The sequence below is a fragment of the Tympanuchus pallidicinctus genome, unplaced genomic scaffold, assembly GCF_026119805.1.
Source record: "Tympanuchus pallidicinctus isolate F22 unplaced genomic scaffold, pur_lepc_1.0 scaffold20, whole genome shotgun sequence".
NCBI classification, from domain to species: Eukaryota; Metazoa; Chordata; class Aves; order Galliformes; family Phasianidae; genus Tympanuchus; species Tympanuchus pallidicinctus.
The window spans coordinates 3,921,556-3,940,104 of record NW_026294722.1 but is presented as its reverse complement, the minus strand read 5'-3'; the positions used below and the strand labels follow the sequence as shown (position 1 = coordinate 3,940,104).

The 18,549-nt window shown below is 59.5% G+C and overlaps 3 protein-coding genes across 3 annotated transcripts; 2 read left to right on the top strand and 1 right to left on the bottom strand.

Annotated features, from left to right (window-relative positions):
• Window positions 1-533: 533 nt before the first annotated feature.
• Window positions 534-3,490, bottom strand: SOX12 (SRY-box transcription factor 12). Its single transcript, XM_052683819.1, has one exon. It carries the CDS (start codon window positions 3,485-3,487, stop codon window positions 2,630-2,632), a length of 858 nt encoding a protein of 285 aa, XP_052539779.1. The 5' UTR covers window positions 3,488-3,490; the 3' UTR covers window positions 534-2,629.
• Window positions 3,491-4,883: 1,393 nt separating this feature from the next.
• On the top strand, window positions 4,884-12,121 carry CUNH20orf96 (chromosome unknown C20orf96 homolog). The gene is given in 13 exon segments (XM_052683789.1): window positions 4,884-5,048; window positions 5,239-5,350; window positions 5,671-5,813; window positions 6,383-6,541; window positions 6,985-7,084; window positions 7,505-7,662; window positions 7,813-7,914; window positions 8,636-8,719; window positions 9,008-9,126; window positions 11,414-11,490; window positions 11,689-11,731; window positions 11,733-11,972; window positions 11,974-12,121. Coding segments are annotated over 13 exon segments (1,515 nt in total). The 5' UTR covers window positions 4,884-5,003; the 3' UTR covers window positions 12,107-12,121.
• Window positions 12,122-12,402: 281 nt separating this feature from the next.
• Window positions 12,403-15,325, top strand: REM1 (RRAD and GEM like GTPase 1). Its single transcript, XM_052683818.1, has 4 exons — window positions 12,403-12,874; window positions 13,085-13,167; window positions 14,189-14,393; window positions 14,513-15,325. Exons 1-4 carry the CDS (start codon window positions 12,571-12,573, stop codon window positions 14,776-14,778), a joined length of 858 nt encoding a protein of 285 aa, XP_052539778.1. The 5' UTR covers window positions 12,403-12,570; the 3' UTR covers window positions 14,779-15,325.
• Window positions 15,326-18,549: the final 3,224 nt, after the last annotated feature.

The following is an 18,549-nucleotide window of genomic DNA, read 5'->3' as shown; positions in this document are numbered from 1 at the left end:
TGGTAGTGGAACCCCATGGAGCTGTATGGGAACCACCACATCTGAGCCGGAGCTGGGTTCTGACCCCCAGAACCCCACATCCCTGGGGGGTCCCCATATTTGTGCAGGTTGGGGAGGTGTGAGCGGCGCAGGAGGAGCCGGAGCCACGTGGAAGCAGACCAACACACTTTATTCCATAGTCACAACACTGGGATAACCACTAGCCGAGCTTCCACACCACCGGCCCTGGCCGTGCCGTCGGGGTGGCCACGGGTGGGACATCCCCTCCACCAGCCCAAGACAACAGCTGCAGGACCCCTCCCCAACACAACCAAAGGAACCCCGAGTGCTCGCGGCAGCTCCGGCCCGCTGGGATGCCGCCGAGGCGGCTTCTTCCTGAGAGAGGTTTGGTTTATTTTTATTTTTTTTAATTATTATTATTATTATTTTTTCCACTTATTATTAATGACGATTCGCTTTGTCTCTAGTGATGAGGATGGCGCACGCACACTCGCTCGCACACCGGGGGAGGGGATGGGGGCTCGGCGGGACGGACAGGGGGGGTTTCTATGCACTACAATCACATAGCACAGAACATCCACCAGGAGGGGCCACGACGGGCGGGGGGACGGGGACCACGCGCACGGTGTTGTGCTTGAGGCCGGGCTCGGAGGAGGGGGGGGGCTGAGCCAGAGCCTGTCCTGAGGAAACGCTGGGGATGCAGCCCCGCACCGTGGCCTCGGGCCCTGCCGGTTTTTGGGGTTTGGCTCCCCGCGTGGGACGTGGCGGCGGTAGGGGGGCTCCGATGCCCCCAGAAGGCAGCGAGGTGTCGGGTGGGAGCTGTGCGCCGGGGAAGCCCTTCAATGAACCCCAAACCCGGTTTGTGCGTGGAGCCCCTCGGCATTTGGCTTTTCTGCTGGGTTGGAGTGGAGGGAGAGGGTCTGGGGGGGGACGGAAGGGGGATGCTCTCTACATCGGGACATGTGGGCGGTGCCCGCCTGCCTCGCAGGATCGCAGCCGCACCGGGGCTACTAAACACCGTCGGGGACGCAACACCAGACACACGCACACCACAGCTACCTCTACACACCTACACATCGATAACGCTGAGCTCGCGGCTCCGCAGCCCCGCGGCCACTGGGGCGGGAGGCACCCGGTGCCCTTAAGCGGGGACACGGCGCTCCCTGTGGCATCTCCGGCGACGCCAGCAGCCCCACATTGCTCCCCATAGAGGGGGACAAAGGGGCTGAGAGCGCCCTGCTCGTGGCTCCATCCAGCCCCATTGCAACGGGTGCACGCGGGGCTGCGTGCAACCGGAGGAAACGGCATCCCCCCAAAAGCGGGGACGGGTAGGGTTAGGGGGATCCTTCGTGCCCAGATTCCCACTTTGGAATCGAGGACCTCAGAGGCCGCTTCTGTGCCACACGGACGTGGGATGGAGCCCCGCGTCCCCCGCCCTGCCGGCACCACGGCCATGTGCTCACAGACAGCGGGAGGAGGCGGATTGCTGCAGGAAGGAACCATTGGGGAAAGCAAAGACAAACGCGACCGGAGGAGCGCTGCAGCAGGAGCTGCCCTGCTGGGGAGCTCCGCAGCGCTGCTCTGCGGTGAAACCCAGGCTCTCGGAGCCAACACCGGGCACACGGCAGAGGATCGCTGCACCGGAGCACCGCCCGCACCCCACATCTCCGCCAGCATCAGCTGCTGGTGGCGGCGGCGGCCCCGTGCGAGAGCTTAAGGCAGATTTCCTGCAGCACAGGCTTCGCCAGCCTTGGGGAGGATGAGCCCGGAGCGGGTCCCATACAGGCATGGGCACCCCACGCCTGGGCATTAATGCCGGGCAGGCTGCCCTACGGCACGGGCTCACGGTGCGGGTGGCTGTGCACAAACGTCTGGAGAGAGGAATAACGCAGCCTCCCCGCGCCACGTGCGGATCACGTGCGTGCAACTTCGCTCTGCCCCAAACCGAGTGGCGGGGAGAACGCGCCGCAGCCAAAACGCAAGGAGAGAACCGGTCCTGAGGGACCCCCAACCCCAAAGGCGGGGACCCCACAGCACAGGGCAGCAGGCAGGGAGGGACTGAGATGGGTTGTGCCACCACGGAGAGCCTCGGGCACGGCGCGGCCAAAGGTAGCGCTCCCGAAGGGCTGCTATGAGGAACAGGAGAGAATCGAAGACGTGCTTTCTAAGCTATCCAAAAAAGCCATAATAATAATAATAACAACAATAAGGATAATAAAGGAAATTGGCTGTTCTCCAAGGGATGGGCGAGTGGGAGAGCTAAGGAGGAGAAAACGGGGCAGCGCGAGGCAGGGACAGAGCTACAGAGGGAAGGGGTCCGGCAGGGGGTGGTGACAATGGGACCCTGCCAGGCAGCCGCCTTTCATGGGCGAAGAACGGCAGCGTGCCGTGCAGCGAGGAGGGCTGAGCCCTGCACCGCCATGGATGGATGGAGGAGGAGTGGGTGTGTGCCGGGGGGATGGGGGGAGCAGGGAGCTCTGCCTTCCAGCGGCTTCAAGGCTAAATACCTGATTCCTGCATGTAAACAGCTGGTTTCGGTTTTGTTTTTTTTTTGTTTGTTTGCTTGTTTGTTTTTTTGAGACGACCTGATTGTGGGAAAAGAAGAGGAGTTACCTGCAGAGCGCTGCACTCAGTAGGTAAAGACCAAGTCCGAGATGCTGGACATGAGCCAGTCCCCCGCGATCATCTCCGTCACCTCGGGCGTGCAATAGTCCGGGAATTCGAAGTGCGAGGACGCGCCCCGCGGGAACAGATCGAGGTCCTTGTCCAGGACGGACCAGTCCAGAGCCCCGCACGCTGTGCCACCCGGTGCCCGCGCGGGCAGCACGCCCAGCAGCTCCTCCTCCAGCTCCTCGTCCGAGGAACCCAAGGAGGATGGAGGAGAACCGGCGGGTGCGGGAGACGGGGACGCGCTCTCCGGGCGCGGCTCGGGGCTGGTGGCGGCCGCGGGGCTGCGCTCGCCGGTGGGCACCGCGTTCCACGTGGCCGTGCCGGGGCGGTCCTCGACGGGCGGCTCCGGCGGGCGCTGCGCGATGCCCGGCTCGGGGGGCGGCTTGGAGGGCTGCCTGCGGGCGGCGGGGACGCGGCCCAGCACCGAGGGTTTGATCTTCACCGGGAGACGCGGGCGGGCGGTGGCGGTGCCCACTTTGCCCTTTTTCCGAGGGCGGTATTTGTAGTCGGGGTAATCGGCCATGTGCTTGAGGCGCAGGCGCTCGGCCTCCTTCACAAAGGGGATCTTCTCGGAGTCGTGCAGGAGCTGCCAGCGCCGACCCAGGCGCTTGGAGATCTCGGCGTTGTGCATGTCGGGCCACTGGTCCATGATCTTGCGGCGCTCGTGCTGCGACCACACCATGAAGGCGTTCATGGGCCGCTTGATGTGACCGCTGGGCGTTTTGCACCAGGCGGGTTCCGCGTCGTGGGCGGGCAGAGGAGCGCAGGGCTCCCGCCGCCCCTCCGAGCCCCTTCCCCGCATGGCTCGCTGCACCATGTCGGCCCCCCCGGTGCCCCCCTTACCGCCGCCTCTCCCTCCCCGCCGGCCGCTACGCGCCGCGCCGCGCCGCCCCCATTGTGCGGAACGGGCGGCGGCGGCGGGGCGGGGCGCGGGGGGCCGCGGAGGGACCCGGGGGGGCACGGCTCCGCCGGGGCGGTGGCTGCGGGGCGGCTCCGGTGGGACCTCGGGATGCGGCGGCTCGGGGATGCGCTGCAGCGCTCTGGGGATGCTCTGGGTCCGGGGATGCTCTGGGTCGGATCGGGTCCGCTCCGCACCGCCCCGGGGATGCGATCGGTTCGGGGATGCGCTCGGTCCTGGCGGGTTGCGGATCCGGGGCGGTGCGGGCAGCCTTGTAGCCGCACGCCCCTTTCGCCCCCCGGTACGGCTCTTATAGCATCGGCAGCCGCCGCCGCCGCCCCGCCCCGCCCCCGGTAAACACGGCCGCGCCGGTTCTGTCAATGGGAGGCGCCGCCCCTCCCGGCCCATTGGGCGCGGGGCGGGGGGGAATTTCCCCCGCTGCCAATGGGCGACCACCGGAGAAGGGTTGCTGGAGAGAACGGCACCGAGGCGCGCCCGTTACCCGCACCCGGGGGGAGGGAGGGGGGCGCTTCCCAGCGACCTCCCAGCGCGAGCATCGCTGTGCCCACGGTTCACCCCACAGCTTCCAGCACCGGGATCCCGCTTCCCTCCCGGGATCCCCAACCCCCCTCCCGTACCCCCTCCCCGCTCACCCCCGTACGCCATAGACACGTGGGATCATTCAGGTTGGAAATTTTAAGGTCCCCAAGACCAACACCAGCCCACCACACCTCAGTGCCACACCTCCACCGTTCTTGAACGCCCCAGGGACGGTGACGCCCCCCGTGCCTGTGCCACGAAACCGCTTTTCTGCCGATGGAAACCCTGCATGCAGCACAGCACCTCGCCACGAAGCAAACGTCGGTCCCCCCTCGGTGCTCTCGGTGCTGCTCCGAGCACAGCAGCGCTTTCCTCCCGACCCGAACTCCCCAACCCCGCGACCCCTGGCGTCGTTCCGCCGCCGCGCTTGCATCCCTCCATCACTTGGACAGGTCCGTCCCCGCGGAGCCGAACGCGCAACACCGCAACGCGGCGATTCGGGAGTCACCCAACCACAAGCACAATCCGTAACCCCGTCCGTACGCTGTGTGTACGGACCACATTCGCATCCCGGGACTCTACTCCGTAATTTATTTCTCCCTCCCGCCCGCAGCCCCGCATCCCTCACTCCCGTCCCGTCGCGGCTCCGCGCCGTTCCCCCGCTGCCGCCCGCCCCGCTCGGCGCCAATGGCGGAGCGCAGCCGCGCTGTTGCCCCGGAGACCGCGGGCTGCCCGGAGGGGGCGGCTCCCATTGGCTGAGGCCTCAGGGCGCGCTCCCATTGGCTGCCCGCCGCCGGTTGCCGTGGCGACAGAAGAACGAGCGCGGCCCGAGGCGGCACCGCGCCGGGTCCGTGATCCGCAACTGGACGGCGGTGCGACACGTGGGGCTGCGGGGATGGATGCGAAGGGCCCGAGAGCCGTGGTGGAGCTGAAGGGAAGAGTAAGTGCTGAGCTGCCGAGGGGTCTGTGGGGTTTGGAGCGCTGTGGCTGCGACCGGTCAGACGGGTGGTAGTGAAGGGAGCTGAGGGGACCTGGGGAGGAGGGCAGAGAGAAGGGCCTGACCAAGGCCGGGCCTTGAAGGCCTTTGTGACTCCTAATCCGTTGTGTGTGTGGCGTTATGTTGAGTTCAGGTTGGCAGCACGTGGCAGAAGGCAACAGCAGAGAGGAAACTTCCAGCCCACCGGTTGGCTTTGCCACCAATCACCGACGGAGGCAAGAAGAAAGGGCAGAAGAACAAGGCAGGTTGGGAGAGATTTCCCTTTATCCGCTGCCGTTCTGTCACTGCCACCCCCCGTGCCACATTTGCATTCACTGTGTGCTTTCTGCTGGGAGATATTCGTCAAAAGGCACAAAAAGCAGCTGAGGATAAAGAGGGGGGAGTGGAAAAGAGCAGGAAAGGCTCTGTAGGCTTTGCTGCTGGGCTGAGTGTGAGCTGCTCCTGCTGGGGCTGCAGGAGGTTTGAAATCAGCCTTTCAGCTGATCTCATTTCCCTCAGCCCCACGTGACAGGAGGGGGTGGGTGTGAGGTGTGTAAACACATCCGGGGCTTTTTGGTTGTTTCAGCAGCAGTGTTTGTGTCGAGGAAAACGACCCCCTTGGTGTTGAAGACATCTTCCCAAGAGAAGCACAGAGCATTCACTGAGAGGAAATGGGTGCTCAAGGAGGCTGAATTAGCTGGAGTGTTGGAAGAGATGAAAGTGACCACGGTACATGTAACAAATACCCGGGGCTGCAATGTGGGGAGCCGATCCATGCAGTTACCCAGGTTGCATTTATGGAGGAAATTCTAGCAGCCTGACTCACTGTGGCAAAATGGCACATATTCATTTATTAATACACTGGTAATTATGCTGCTCTGCTTGATGCTGCTGTAATCTAACCTTGATGTTTGTTAAGGAAAACTGAAGATAGACCCAGAGAGCCCAGGCTACAGCAGTGGAAGGGATGAGGTTTAGGAAATGTGACCTGTTAGAAAAGACTGACGGTGCCAAGATTTCTCAGTCTAGCAAAGGGAAGGTTAAGGTGGAGTTTTTTAGTAGGTTAAGGGTGGTTATTGATCATCACAAAGCAGGTAGTAAGCAATGTGGAAGCAGGACTGGGATGGGTGGGAGAAGTCAGTGCCTTGGCAATGAGGTGAGGCTTGCTGCTTGATGCCCAGCTGGTCAGGGCCTTGCATGGGATAGGAGTGTCCTGGGGGTGACAGGTGATAGTGAGCAAACTTGGGGCAGGTGGCACTGATGGAATCTGCCATCCATTAATCCACAAACTCCTGTAGCACCTGACCAAGCTGAAGACAAAAGCCATAGAGGAGCTGAAGCAGTGCGGTGACCACCTGGCAAAGACCAACTTCTGGCTGATGAAGGACATCCAGCACACTGATGATAGCACTGCCAAGCAAGCCAGAGACTTGCTGCATCAGTTTGAAGTGTATCAGGTGAGGTTTTAGAGCTGGCCAACAGCCCTAGTTCAGCAGAACATGAAATGTGCCACTGCTCCTGGTTAGTAGTGAAGAATGGCCAGGTTCTGCATGGTCAGTTCCACTGACTGGAGCATCCCCAAAGCTAGGGGAGCTCTCCAATGCCCAACAATTCTGTGAGATGCTCTTGTTTTGTGCTTGTGTTTTAAAGCCACACAGCTTCCTGATGGGTTACTGTCCCAAGCAAGTATAGTCAGCCCTCTAACAGCCCAAATACATCCTTCTGTGGGGGAAGGTGGTTCCTGGAAGCTCCAGGACAATCCCCAGTGCAGGTCCACAAGCTGGCACTAACCACAGTGGCTGATTCATCTGTGCTGCTAGAACAAACAGGAGCATTAGGGATGCTGCATGGGGACATTTCATAGTTCTGGGGAAAGATCAGTGTCTGGATTTCTCTGCAGATGATCGAGGCAATGACACGGACCATCAGTCAGAACCAGCTGGATATGGCAAGGGCAGAGCTCCAGGAAATGGAAAAAACAATGGAAAAGAATCTGGGAAGTGAGTTGCTCTCATTGCTATGAAATATGGTTTATGTAAACGTGTTACCTTTGCTTTCCATCTTGTTGGAGCCTAAGACACTGCACTGATGTTATGAATGTCAGACGAAAAATGAATCTTCCAGTTGTTGTGTGGGGGTAATGTTTCTGTCAGGAGGGGCAGAGCTCTGTGGCGCCCATCAGCCTGTGTGAAAGGGAGTGGGGAGGCTCACCTCCTTGGCAGCTGTTTGCACCATTCCACTGGGGCAGGATCTGGTCGAGGTGGTCTGATTTGGAGTGGCCATTCATTCCCTGTGCTCGCATAGCATGCAATCTCCCTCATCCAGATTGCTTCCCACACGGTGTATCATCTGGCTCAGGTGTGTGCAGGACAGCCTGTGGAACCCCTGAAATGACATTCTCTGCTTTGACTTCCAATTAGAGCTACAGCAGCAGCTGGATGAAGTCACATCAAACGTACAGGTTCTCCAGGATGAGCTCAGCATCCTTCGGACCTACACAGAGGTGCATTATCTAAACCAAGCTATGCAGATAGTCCTTCTGCTGTCCGACATCCAAAACCTGAAGAAGCAACAGCAGGTGCTGTGTTGTAACCTAATAATACAGTGCTGAGACCTCTCCTCCCCTGCAGCATCACTAGGGAGGCAGGAGAGGGCAGGGGTGGAAGGAATGCAATGCTTGCCTTAATGAATGCTCTTGTTTCTGTGCACTGCCTCCTGCCGCTCTCAGGATGAGATGGATGAGACAGAAAAAATGGGAAAGGCCATTCTGGAGGAACTGGAAGAAAAAACACAGCTAGAGCAAGAAGAGATATTACAGAAAGTTGCAGAGGTTTGTGGAATGTCTTGGTGGAGGGGATCAGTGTGTGGGAGCCGTGAGACAAGTCAGGGGTTTCTAGACGTTGCCCATTAGCAGTAGCACGTTAGCTGGCACACAAAGAACAACAGAGCATTGCTGCTCTGCTCCAAACTGGAGCTGTCTGTCAGCTGGGAGTGTCCATGACAAGCCACTCTAATGTGATGAAATGCTCTCAGGCTTGTTGCTGAGAGTTTGCCATGTGATCCAACGTTCACCCTGCTTTATTACATTACTCAGCAGCTGCCTGGCTGCTTGGTGGGGACACTGCTGAGGAAATTCACCTCAGAGCAGAAAGAGCTCCTTTTGTACAGTTCCTGCTTGCATGGTATGCTTAGCACTTTTTCTGGGTTAGCTGCTTGAGAGCACTGAGAAAATATCAATCACTGAGTCCTTGTTCAACTTGCTCTGATGCAGGACTGCTGTCTGCTTTTACAGGTGAATTTTGTAAGCACAGATGACACAAGTAACCCAAGCAGCATTAATAAGCTTTCCCTGGGAAGCTGAACCAGATTTCTGGAGTCGCACAGTCTTGTTCTATGGTCATCCCAATGGGATTTCTTTGTAGACCTGGAACCAAGACCTTATTCAAACAGGAATTTCCTTGAAGAATAATGCATCTAAATGCGGCCAGCTTTGGCTTCTGACCGTGGCAGGGTCTCATGCTGTGTTGAGTTTCTTCTCTTCACCCACGCAGGAGGTGTTGCTGCACCAGGATGGGCTGAAGCAGATGGTCATCAACAATCATGTTCTTCGACACGAAATAAGAAGACAAAAAGAGGTGAGTGGATTGGGGCAGAGCCAGCCGCCCTCAGCCCTGGCCCTTTATGGGCCCTTCAGGAGGGTTTTGTGTGCCTGGCTGGGGTCTGTTGCTTTCTGCTTCCACTGCAGGCAGTGGGCTGTTAGACTTCCTGCATTGCCTGCTGGGCTGCTCACCCTCAGGATGTCCTCTTAGGGAACTCACTTGCATGAGGGATGTTTTCTAGCTCTGCTGTTTGTAAAATCTCTAGAACTTTAATTACTGCTTCTATTGTAAAATAAAGAACTCTTAGAAATGTCACCCATTCAGATCATTAAAGACCTGGAAGAGGAGATCAGCGAGCTGAAGAGAAGCGTCCAGACGCTCCGCCAGAGTGCAGGAGACCCAAGAGAGACGATCTTTGCTGACGTTTTGCTCCACAGACCAAAGTAAGCCAGTGAATTCCCAGAGAAGAAAGGCTGGTCAATGGGCAGGCACGTGCCTTTCTCTGTGGCCTTGGGTAGGAAGAGTCTGGTGTTGAGCCTTTGTGCAACTGCCACAGATCACAGACTGCCACTGTCAAACCTACACGCAGTCTGGGATATCAACTCACAGCTTACTGTGGTCCTGCTGGGACAGATTGCTGCCAGGTCTCATAGCTTGCCTAATAGCAGCTAGGAAGCAGCCAAAATAACAGCAGTGTGCTGTCAGCTTTGGTCACTTCTCATCTCACTTCTAGGCTTCCTTTTGTCCATCCTGTAAGTGGTGATAATTATTGACTGCAGGAACAGGCAGAAGAAGCAGCAGAGCTTTTCAAGGCCCTCGTGACCACATCGATTCTTACTTTATTGTTCTTTTCTCTCTGTATTTGGGAAGCAAAACTAAAGGGATGTGGCCAAGCTCCTGCGGAGGGCAGGACTTACCCATCTCAAGCCACTTTGCTGGGTGTGTGAAATGGCACGAGCAGTCTGGGGGAACAAAGATGGGCAGCCATTTCCATAACATGTATTAAAAAAAAGTCTGAGGCATTCATTGGCAGCAAAAAGGCAACACTTTGTTGTCTTTCCCAGCCCTCTTTCCCTGCCCTCGTTCATTGGTGGCTGATTACTTGCAGAACGGAGGCTGTGGTTGATCTCCACTCCCTCCTACCAGTGTGCACAGTGTTTGTGCTGGATATTAAAGTTATGAAGGGCAAGGAGAATCCTTGCTGTTTGTTGACGGGGAGAAAGCTCTGCCAGATGGCTCACGGGACCGTGGGGCTATCCTCTCCAGGGCCAAGGGACAGGCTGGCCAAGTCTGTAGGCTGAGGTATACCAGCAGCCTGCTGTGACAAGTTATTTTCCACCACAGCCATGGTGGGAGCCCATCCCAGCAGACAGCAAGCTGGAGGCCTGATGCTGTACCTTGTCCCACAGTGCTGGGGGTCCTGCCCAGAGCACAGGTGATTTAGAGCAGCTGAGTGCCTCAGCTTTCTATGTTGTCAGCTGATCAGGGTTATAAACTTGACCAAAAATTGGTCAAATACGTTTAAACCTTGACTGTGCCATAGCCTGAAACCTGCAGCTGTGTGCAGTACTTGGTGCACGCCTGTGTCTATTTGCAGCAGCTGCACACGTTGCTCACAGCGCAGATACCTGTTAAGGGAGGCTTTCCTCTCCAGTGGGGCTGGACCTCCCGTGTTGGGTTCTAACAGTAAGCCAGGTACGGCTGCAGAGGCGTGATGTGAAGCAGGAGGAAAGCCTGGAACGTGTCAGGAGGCTGTGGGAGAGGCGAGTGGCTGCATGATGGATCAGTGCAACTTCCATTTGTTGGTGGGTTTTTTTTTCCGATAAAAGAATGATTTAAACAAAAAAGAAAAGGAATTTGTGAGGCTGGTGGGGCTGGGGTTACTGAGGGTGGCTGGGAGAAAAGTTAAAAATAGCAGGAAGGCCCAAGTGGAAAGTTTGTGTAATATCACAAGTCAGGCATTCGGTGCTTACCCGCCCTGACAGGCAGCGCTCCGTGCCAGAGCCTCTCCGCCATCTCTGCTGATTCCCACTGACCTCCCTGCAACTTTTCACACGACTCCACCAGCCGTCCGTGTTTCCAATTAACCCTTTGGTTCCAGGCTTTGCTTCTTGAAAGAGTAAAATTGGGTGTAAGCTGTGCTTTGCCTGGAGGTGCAAAGGCACCCAGCAGTACAGGACTGTTGCTGGCTCTCCTTGGGTTCCCTGCGTGCTGCTGGCAGCACCTGTGAAGCCCCGAGGAGCTGTAAGCCCCCATGTACCCACTCGTGTCTGCATTTCAGTCTTCTTCCTTTAAAAACCCCCATCCTTCAAGGGAGCCCAGGTGGGTTTTGCTAGCAGCTTGGAGTCCTGCATTGGAGGCACTCTTGGCACAGTTTGTCCTGGCCTGATGCACAGACAGATGTGCACACCTCTGAGCAAGCCCAGCTTGCTGTGTTTGTCCTTTCCGTGTGAGAAAGCAGATGTAACCGGCTGCTCTGATGTGCTTTCTCTGCTTTTGTTTGTCTTTTGGGATTGACGGAGGGGCAGCTGATTTTGTTCTTCTCCCTCAGAGCCCCTCAGCCTGGATAGGGTTTGCTGGGCAGTAGTGCTGCGCTCTGCTTCATGCTGAGCGAGGGCTGTGCCCCAGAACCCCACCTCTGCTTTTATAGGGCTTTTGTCCACTGCTCCCTCAGCACAGCTGCCTTTCCTGCTCTTTCCTTTGTCCCTCGTACCTCCTCTCTCTGCTCAGGTGCACACCAGACACCGAGGTGGTTCTCCGTATCCCCACTGAGAAGACTCCGCTCCCCTGGTGCCCGCAGCGCTCAGGTGAGATGCCGACCAACGCAGCCCTCGCTTCCCCAGCAGCACTCCTTCCTCCCGGCCCCACTCAGCCTCTGTGAGGACTCATAAGCGGCAGGAGGGTGTCTCGTGATACAGCCGTGCCGTAAGAAGCACGATGTAAACCCCTTGATATCGGCCCTTTGTGCCACCCGACCTCACACCAGCGGCATCACCTGCCCCCAGAGAGGCTGCAGCCAAAGGCAAACCAGGACTCTCCGCTGCGATGGCCCAGTGCCGGCCCCGACGCCCCGAGGTGAGCACATCCCACTGCGGACCGGCCTGCCGTCCCAGACCGGAGCCTCTGTGGGACAGAGCACGCACACAGGTTCAAATAAAAACAGCCCTATTCAAAACGCTCCTCCGCCCCGCGCTGTCCGTTACCGGCTCTGGAGCCGGCGCTGCCAAACAGGGGCATCGCAGCCCCGCCGATCTCAGCCCCGCCGCCCCTCCGGGCAGCACCGGCTCGGCTCGGCTCGGCACGGCTCGCTCCTTACTTGGCGAAGCGGCGAAGCCGCGCTCTGTCCGGGCGCGCCGTGGAGCCGGGCGGGGCTGGGCGGGGGGCGCGGGGATCCGACCCTACGCGGGACGGGAGCCCGGCTGAAGCCCCCGAGCCGCCCCAGCGCTGCTTCAGCGACGGCATCCCGGGAAGGGACGAGAGCGGGCTCCCGAGGAGCCCTGGGGGCAGAAGAGCACGGGGGGAGAATCTCGCCGAGCCCCGGTACTGGGGGCACCGGGAGCCCCGCGGGAGCCTCGGGGACCGGACGGAGCCCCGGGGGTGCGCGGAGCCGGGCGGCGGGGACCGCTGCGGGCGGGCGGGGGGGGAGGATCGGGCAGCGGCGGGGGAGGGACGGGCAGCGGCGGGGGGCTCCACCTCCCGGGCTTTAAAGCCTCGCAGCTCCGGGGCTGGGCGGCGGACATCAGCCCGGCCCGGGGAAAGTTTCAGCCGCTCGGAACGGGACCGGTGGGGCCGCGCTCCTGGCCTCGGGGCTGCACGACCGGGGGGCTGCAAGGAACCGCGCCCCATCGGGGCAGCCTCTCCGAGCCCCGCTGCCAGCCGAGCCCCAGATGACCCTGAACACGCAGCCCGGGAACAAGAGCCCGCTGCGGAGGAGGGCCAGCACCCCTCTGCCGCGGGTACCGGGTGCCGCGCCGCGGGCTCAGCTCGGCCATCCCCAGCTCGGGCAGTCCTCGTCCGAACCGGGTGCCAGAGCCGCAGCACCGCGGGGCAGTTGGTCCTCCGAGTCCTCGGCCTCCTCCAGCTCCTGGGAACATCGCGTGGTGCTGCTGGGAGACCCCGGCGTGGGCAAGACCAGCCTGGCCAATGCCTTTGCTGGCATCCAGGAGCGGGACCTGCTGGAACAGCACGGAGGTGAGTGCTGCGTGCGGGGCAGGGGCTTTCTGAGCAGTGTCACCCCCTGTGGGGCCGGGAGGAGGTAGCGGGGTGTGTTCAGGTGCAGCACGCACCTCCTGCTTGGACAAGGTCATAAGCAATGCAGAAAGTCATAAGCAATGCAGTTGGGGTGAGAGGACCACCGGTGGGTCTCAGCTGCACCAACCAAGCTCTCCTGGTGTCTTGCAGAAGCTGCCTACGAACGCACACTGTTGGTGGATGGCGAGGAGACCACGCTGCTGGTGTTGGACACCTGGGAGCCAGAACGGAGGGTACATGGGGCTGTGAACCTGGGCTGGGTGCTGCATGAGCCCCAGCTGCTGGCAGGGCTGGGGGTGCCGAGGAATGAATGCTGAGGTCAGACCTCTGGCCTGGGGCAGCCTCCCCAACATTCTTTGCTTGCTGTGCCGAAGGCTGAGAGGTGTGTGTCCTCAGCCTCTCTGATGGGGCTCCCACAGAAAGACCCTGTCAATGCAGGAGCAGCCTTGCATGGCAGGAGCTGTGTGGGTGTCCCTCAGCCCATGTCGATGTCCCTTGCAACAGGGGACAAAGGGGCTGCAGGACAGAGCATAATGTGAGCAAATGGTTTGAGAGTGGGTCTAAAAGGAGCAAATCCACGTGAGGCAGTGCTGGCAGCCAGAGCACGTGCTCTCAGCAGAGCTGTGGCCCCAAGAGCTTGGCATGGGGCACTCCCTCTGCCCCATGCAGTGAAGGCTTCTTTCTGCCAGAAATCCCAGTGCAGCATCGCCGCCTCCCTCTCCCTGTTCTGCCTTCCCCCATGGCTGTGCTGGGGTTCCACGACTGTCACGATGGGTCCCTGGGAACAAGGATGGAGCTGGCACCCAGGCTGCACGTAGGCACAGCAGCACTATAGGCTGGGGCTGCATTTTGTGCAAATGCCCATGCTGTCCAGACGTGCTGCAGCACTGCATTGCCCTGAGAACAGCCCTTTCTTTCCACAGTTGCTTAATCCCACTTTGCCCAGCTGGAAGCATTGCGCGGCTCACAATGCTGTGCCCACCATGCTGGCATTGTGTGGCTAAAAGCAGCTTTGGGAGTGGCTCTGTCCCCAAGCTGAGCCCTAATTTGTTGCTGATAGAGGAAGGAAATGAAATGTGCCCCAAAACCAGGAGCTGTGTTTTACTGATGGAGCCGTGCACGTGCTGCCCGCAGTGCGGCTGCTGCTGGGGCACGCGGGCAGATCCCCGGCACCGTGCCTGGTCAAAGCCAGGAGGATGGGGATGCCACCAGCCCTTGCAGTGCAGTGATGTGACATTTCCCACGTGCTGGCAGGGCGAGGAGAGCTGGCGCCGCAGCCAGTGCCTGCAGGTGGGCAATGCCTACGTCATCGTCTACTCCATCACGGACCGCAGCAGCTTTGAGAGCGCCTCGGAGCTGCGTATCCACCTGCGCCGCGCGCGGCAGGCTGAGGACATCCCCATCATCCTAGTGGGGAACAAATCCGACCTGGTGCGCTGCCGCGAGGTCTCCATCGAAGGTGAGCATGTCCATGTCTGTCCCCATGTCCCCCGCTATGGCTCCTGCTACATTCCTCAGTACAGAGGGTGCCAGCGGGGCCATACCCCTCCCTACCCCCCTCCTTACCCCCCCTTGCAGAGGGCCGTGCCTGTGCCGTGGTTTTTGACTGCAAGTTCATCGAGACGTCGGCAGCCCTGCAGCACAACGTGGATGAGCTCTTTGAGGGGGTGGTGCGGCAGCTGCGCCTGCGCCGTGAGGGCAAAGAGCCTGCGTCCAGCCACCGGCGCAAGGAGAGCCTCACCAAGAGGGCCCGGCGCTTCCTCGACAGGCTGGTGACCAGGAACAGCAGCAAGGTAGCCCTCAAAGCCCGCTCCAAGTCGTGCCACGACCTGTCCGTGCTCTGAGAGCTGCCACGAGCCCATCCCACTGGACTTGGAGGCTGGGGACTGCCCTTGCCGTCAGCGTGGCCAGCAGCAGCGTGGTGCCAGCTGAGCACACATGGGGCCGGTGCGATTCTGAGGACGTGGAGCTGCTGAGGGACACCCAGGGTACTCCAGGCCTAGCTGTTTCTCCTCTGGAAGGGGGGATGAATGGGGCTGGGTCCCCTCAGCTGCATGTGGGGTGGGTATCAGGGTGGCTGCCCAGCTCCTGGGGGGCTGGAGGTGAGGCTGCGGCCCTGCAGGGCTGCCAGCAGTGAGGCTGGTGCTGCTCGTGGCTCCCATCCTTCACAGGGCAGCGGGGAGCAGTGAATGCCCACCTCAAGGACAGGAGCCTGGCAGGGAGAGGGGCTGGGGGAGCTCTGGCAACATCACCTGGTACCCCCAGCCCCTCCATGCCAGAGCTTCATGCCATGTCTCCCTGGAACCTGTGTTGCCTGAGGTTTTTCTGCTGTCTCTGTACCAGTACAATGGGGAAACCCCTCGATCTGCAGAATAAACCACGTCTGGGACATGTTGGTCTCTGCCATGGGGAGCCAAGTTCCTTGGCTGGGGCAAAGGTTCCGCTGCAGCCAGACTGCATGAGCTTCAGCTTCATCAGCCTGAACACCCCAGAGCAGGAGCAGCCTTAGCCTCTGGCCACGTTTCTTTAGCCACCCTGTGCTGAAGCATCAATTCCTTACCCAGCAGTCACAGCATCATCCCCTGCAATGGCAGAAGCCCTCGGCACCTCTTTCTTCCCAGGAAGTCCTCACTCAGAGAAGGGCTCGGCACCAACTCCAGTTGCTATGGTGCAGATTTAAAGCCTCCGTGCAGGATTTGGGAGCCCCTTGGGAGACCCAGCCTAGGCCAGGAGCCAGTCCCTGGGTGCCCTGGGAAGGGGCAACGGCAACAGGAAAGGACGTGCCGGGCTGCAGCGAGCAGCAAGTGACCCCAAGCACACAGGAAGGTGACACTGGGGCTGCATGGGCTCTGTCTGTTGTTTTTAGGCTGCACTGCCGGCGAGTGGCTGGGATGCAGCAGGGGAGCCTGCTCGGCAGGCCTGGGCCCCGTGCCAGGGAGGCTCCACAGTGCCCTCCTGCCCTGCACAGGTCAGGAGTTTCCATTTGCTCTGCATCCCAAGCATGGGGAGCCACCAGCAGCCAGCATCGTGTAGCCAAGAAGGGCCCAAGGGGATGTTTTCCCATCTCTGTTGAAAGCTGGGCTCTCCTGCATCCCTTGGCACTCCCGAACCTGTCAATGTTTGCAGTGTTGCTGCTCCCTCCTTGCTGCTGCTTTGGCTCCGGGTGCTGCTCTGTGCCCAAGTTCCTGATGCTGCTGGATATGATGCTGCAAGTCTGTCCTGCAGCTGTGGCCAATGCTTCCCTGTGGCGGGAGGCGGGGAAGGGGGGGGGGGGGGGAACGGGATGGAAAGTTGGCAGCCAGCAGCGAGGGGAGTGGAAAGAATGAGCTCAAACCCAGAAAAATGCGGCCGTGCTGGAGGGTGGGAGGAGAGGCTGGGGGGGCTGCAGCAAGGCACTGGGAAAGGGAAGGACAGAGGGAGGAGGTGCTGCTGGGGGACAGAGGCTGCCTGTGGCCCCCAGCTGGGGTCTCACCTGGGCCAGCATAGCCAGGGCTTGGCAGCACTAAGAAGTGCTCTTGGGATTGCCGTATCCCAGCGCCATCCATCCCTGCACAGCCACTGTCCCCACTCGGAGAAGGCTGAGTTAAGGCCGGCTCACCGCTCTGCAGCGCATCTTCTCATGAGGAGCAGCCAAGAAAAGCACAGGGGAGGAGGGCGGCCACTTCCCTGCACCACACAGCAGGTCCTGCCCTCTAGGCCCCACTGGGAAGTCCCTCTGCTTTCCCAGCCAGAGCTGCAGGAAAGACCCATGGCCAATGGCTGGGGAGCAGTCCCTTGGACGGACCCCACTATAGCTCCGAGACCCCGGCCCAGTGCCAGAGCAAGGGCACCCAGTGGGGAGCTGGGGATCCTCAGTGGAACCTCAGAGCCGCTGCCCGCTTTGGAGAAGGGCTGTAAAGGTCTTTTGAAGGTTTTTTTGATAAAAGACTCAGCAACAGAATACGCAAGAGTGTTAGCATTTCTGCTGCTATTTTGGGTGCTGGTCTAACAGCACGTGCTGGAAGGACAGGAGTGGATTGCAACCCTGTGGCCTTCGTTCTGGGCTCTCCCCACGCTTGCAACCTGCCCTGAGAGCACAAGCAGAGGTTTTCCTGCAAAAAGAAACATGCAGAAGGTTTGGCAGCCTGCTCACAGGGCACAGGTCTGTGAGAAACAAGACCCAGAGAAACACCAGTGCATGTTGGCACTGATCTGGAGGTGAGTGGACACCCACAGACATCATTTTAGGCTGGGTTATGGTCACCTGGACTCTGGCTGTCCTCGCTGCGCTGTGTCATAGGGTGGGATGCTGCACACTGCCTGTCCCTTTTCTCTGTGGGAGAACTGGTGACACCATAAGGACAGCATCCAGACAGGAGACCAGCCCCAGAGAAAGGCACATCAGCATTCCTGTGAGGGCTTTTCATCCACCCTCTGCCTGGAATACGAAACTATCAATCACCCCAGGTCCTGAAATAGATTTATTTTTAAAAGAAGTGAAAAATATTGGGGAAAAAAAAATAAGTAATGTAACACAGGCCTTTTTGTCCCTGCTGCGCTCTGCTCCCCACCCATGGTTCGGCTCTGGGCCAGTTCCCAGAGCCAGTGGAGATGCTGTGATCCTCACTGCCACCTGTGAACCCCAAACCAGACCCTGGGGAGGGGACGTGGTGGGACCACAGTGGCATCACAGAGGCTGGGATACACCACAGGTTCAGGAGGCTGATTTCACCCCATAACAATGTGCAGTGCAGGTTTACGCTGGGTGAATCCTTCTTTTCCACAACAGGACAGAAGAGATTTCCCTGCTGGCAGCAGAGGATCTCGTCCTGCTGAAAGGCAGGGGCAGCTCCTGCTGACCTCTGCTGAATTTCGACTCTTCTTTCTGGGCTTTGCTACTAGACGGAAAGAATGCAGAAAAATCCATTTTTACCAGGCCTGTGCCTCAGATCAAGCAGCTGCCAAACCAGGGCTGTGGTGATGGGTATAGGCAGCGCCAGGGACTGTGGGACATCCGAGCCATGGAGAGGAGGACAGGGTGGCACTGAGGAGGAGGACGAGGCTTGGTGACATGGCCAGGATGCCAGCAGCTCAGAGGAAGGGAATATTCACAAGGAAAACACGCATTTTGGCCAGTTTTCCATCAGAGCTCTGGCCTTCGTCCAGCAGCACAGGAAGTTTGCTTTCACTGACAAGGCATTTCTGCAAGAGAGGTTTTTGCTGAGCGCAGTTACAGGTGGGCTGAGGGTGTGCAGGGGACAGTGCAGCAGGGCAGAGCACACAACCAGCCCTGCGCTGGAGGAGAAGCTCAGGACTCCCAGACCTGGTTCACACGTGGTACGGGCTCGGCTCTGTCCTGCATCCCATCCTCTGTCTCCCTTCAAAAAATGCTGTCCATACTTAGGCAGCCGCCGCCGTGTTCCCCTCTCAGGCAGAATGTCAGCACAGATCCTCGCAGTGGGGTAAACATGTCCGAGCTGACGCAGCGCAGTGTCCCAGCACTGCAATCCGTCAGCAGGACCAACCTCGTGCCACGGCATCGGCAGCCATCGGGCATCCCGAGTTGGAAGGGATCCGATCGAAATCTTCCATCCCACCAACCTCAGGGCGATCCGCTCCTCCTGCCGGGAGGGCAC

Bases quoted from the DNA above. Each gene is read 5' to 3' on its own strand.
- SOX12 (XM_052683819.1), bottom strand. From the start codon at position 3,487: ATGGTGCAGCGAGCCATGCGGGGAAGGGGCTCGGAGGGGCGGCGGGAG.
- REM1 (XM_052683818.1), top strand. From the start codon at position 12,571: ATGACCCTGAACACGCAGCCCGGGAACAAGAGCCCGCTGCGGAGGAGG. The intron at 12,875-13,084 runs GTGAGTGCTGCG...GGTGTCTTGCAG, and splicing joins CCTGCTGGAACAGCACGGAG to AAGCTGCCTACGAACGCACA. The intron at 14,394-14,512 runs GTGAGCATGTCC...CCCCCCTTGCAG, and splicing joins CCGCGAGGTCTCCATCGAAG to AGGGCCGTGCCTGTGCCGTG.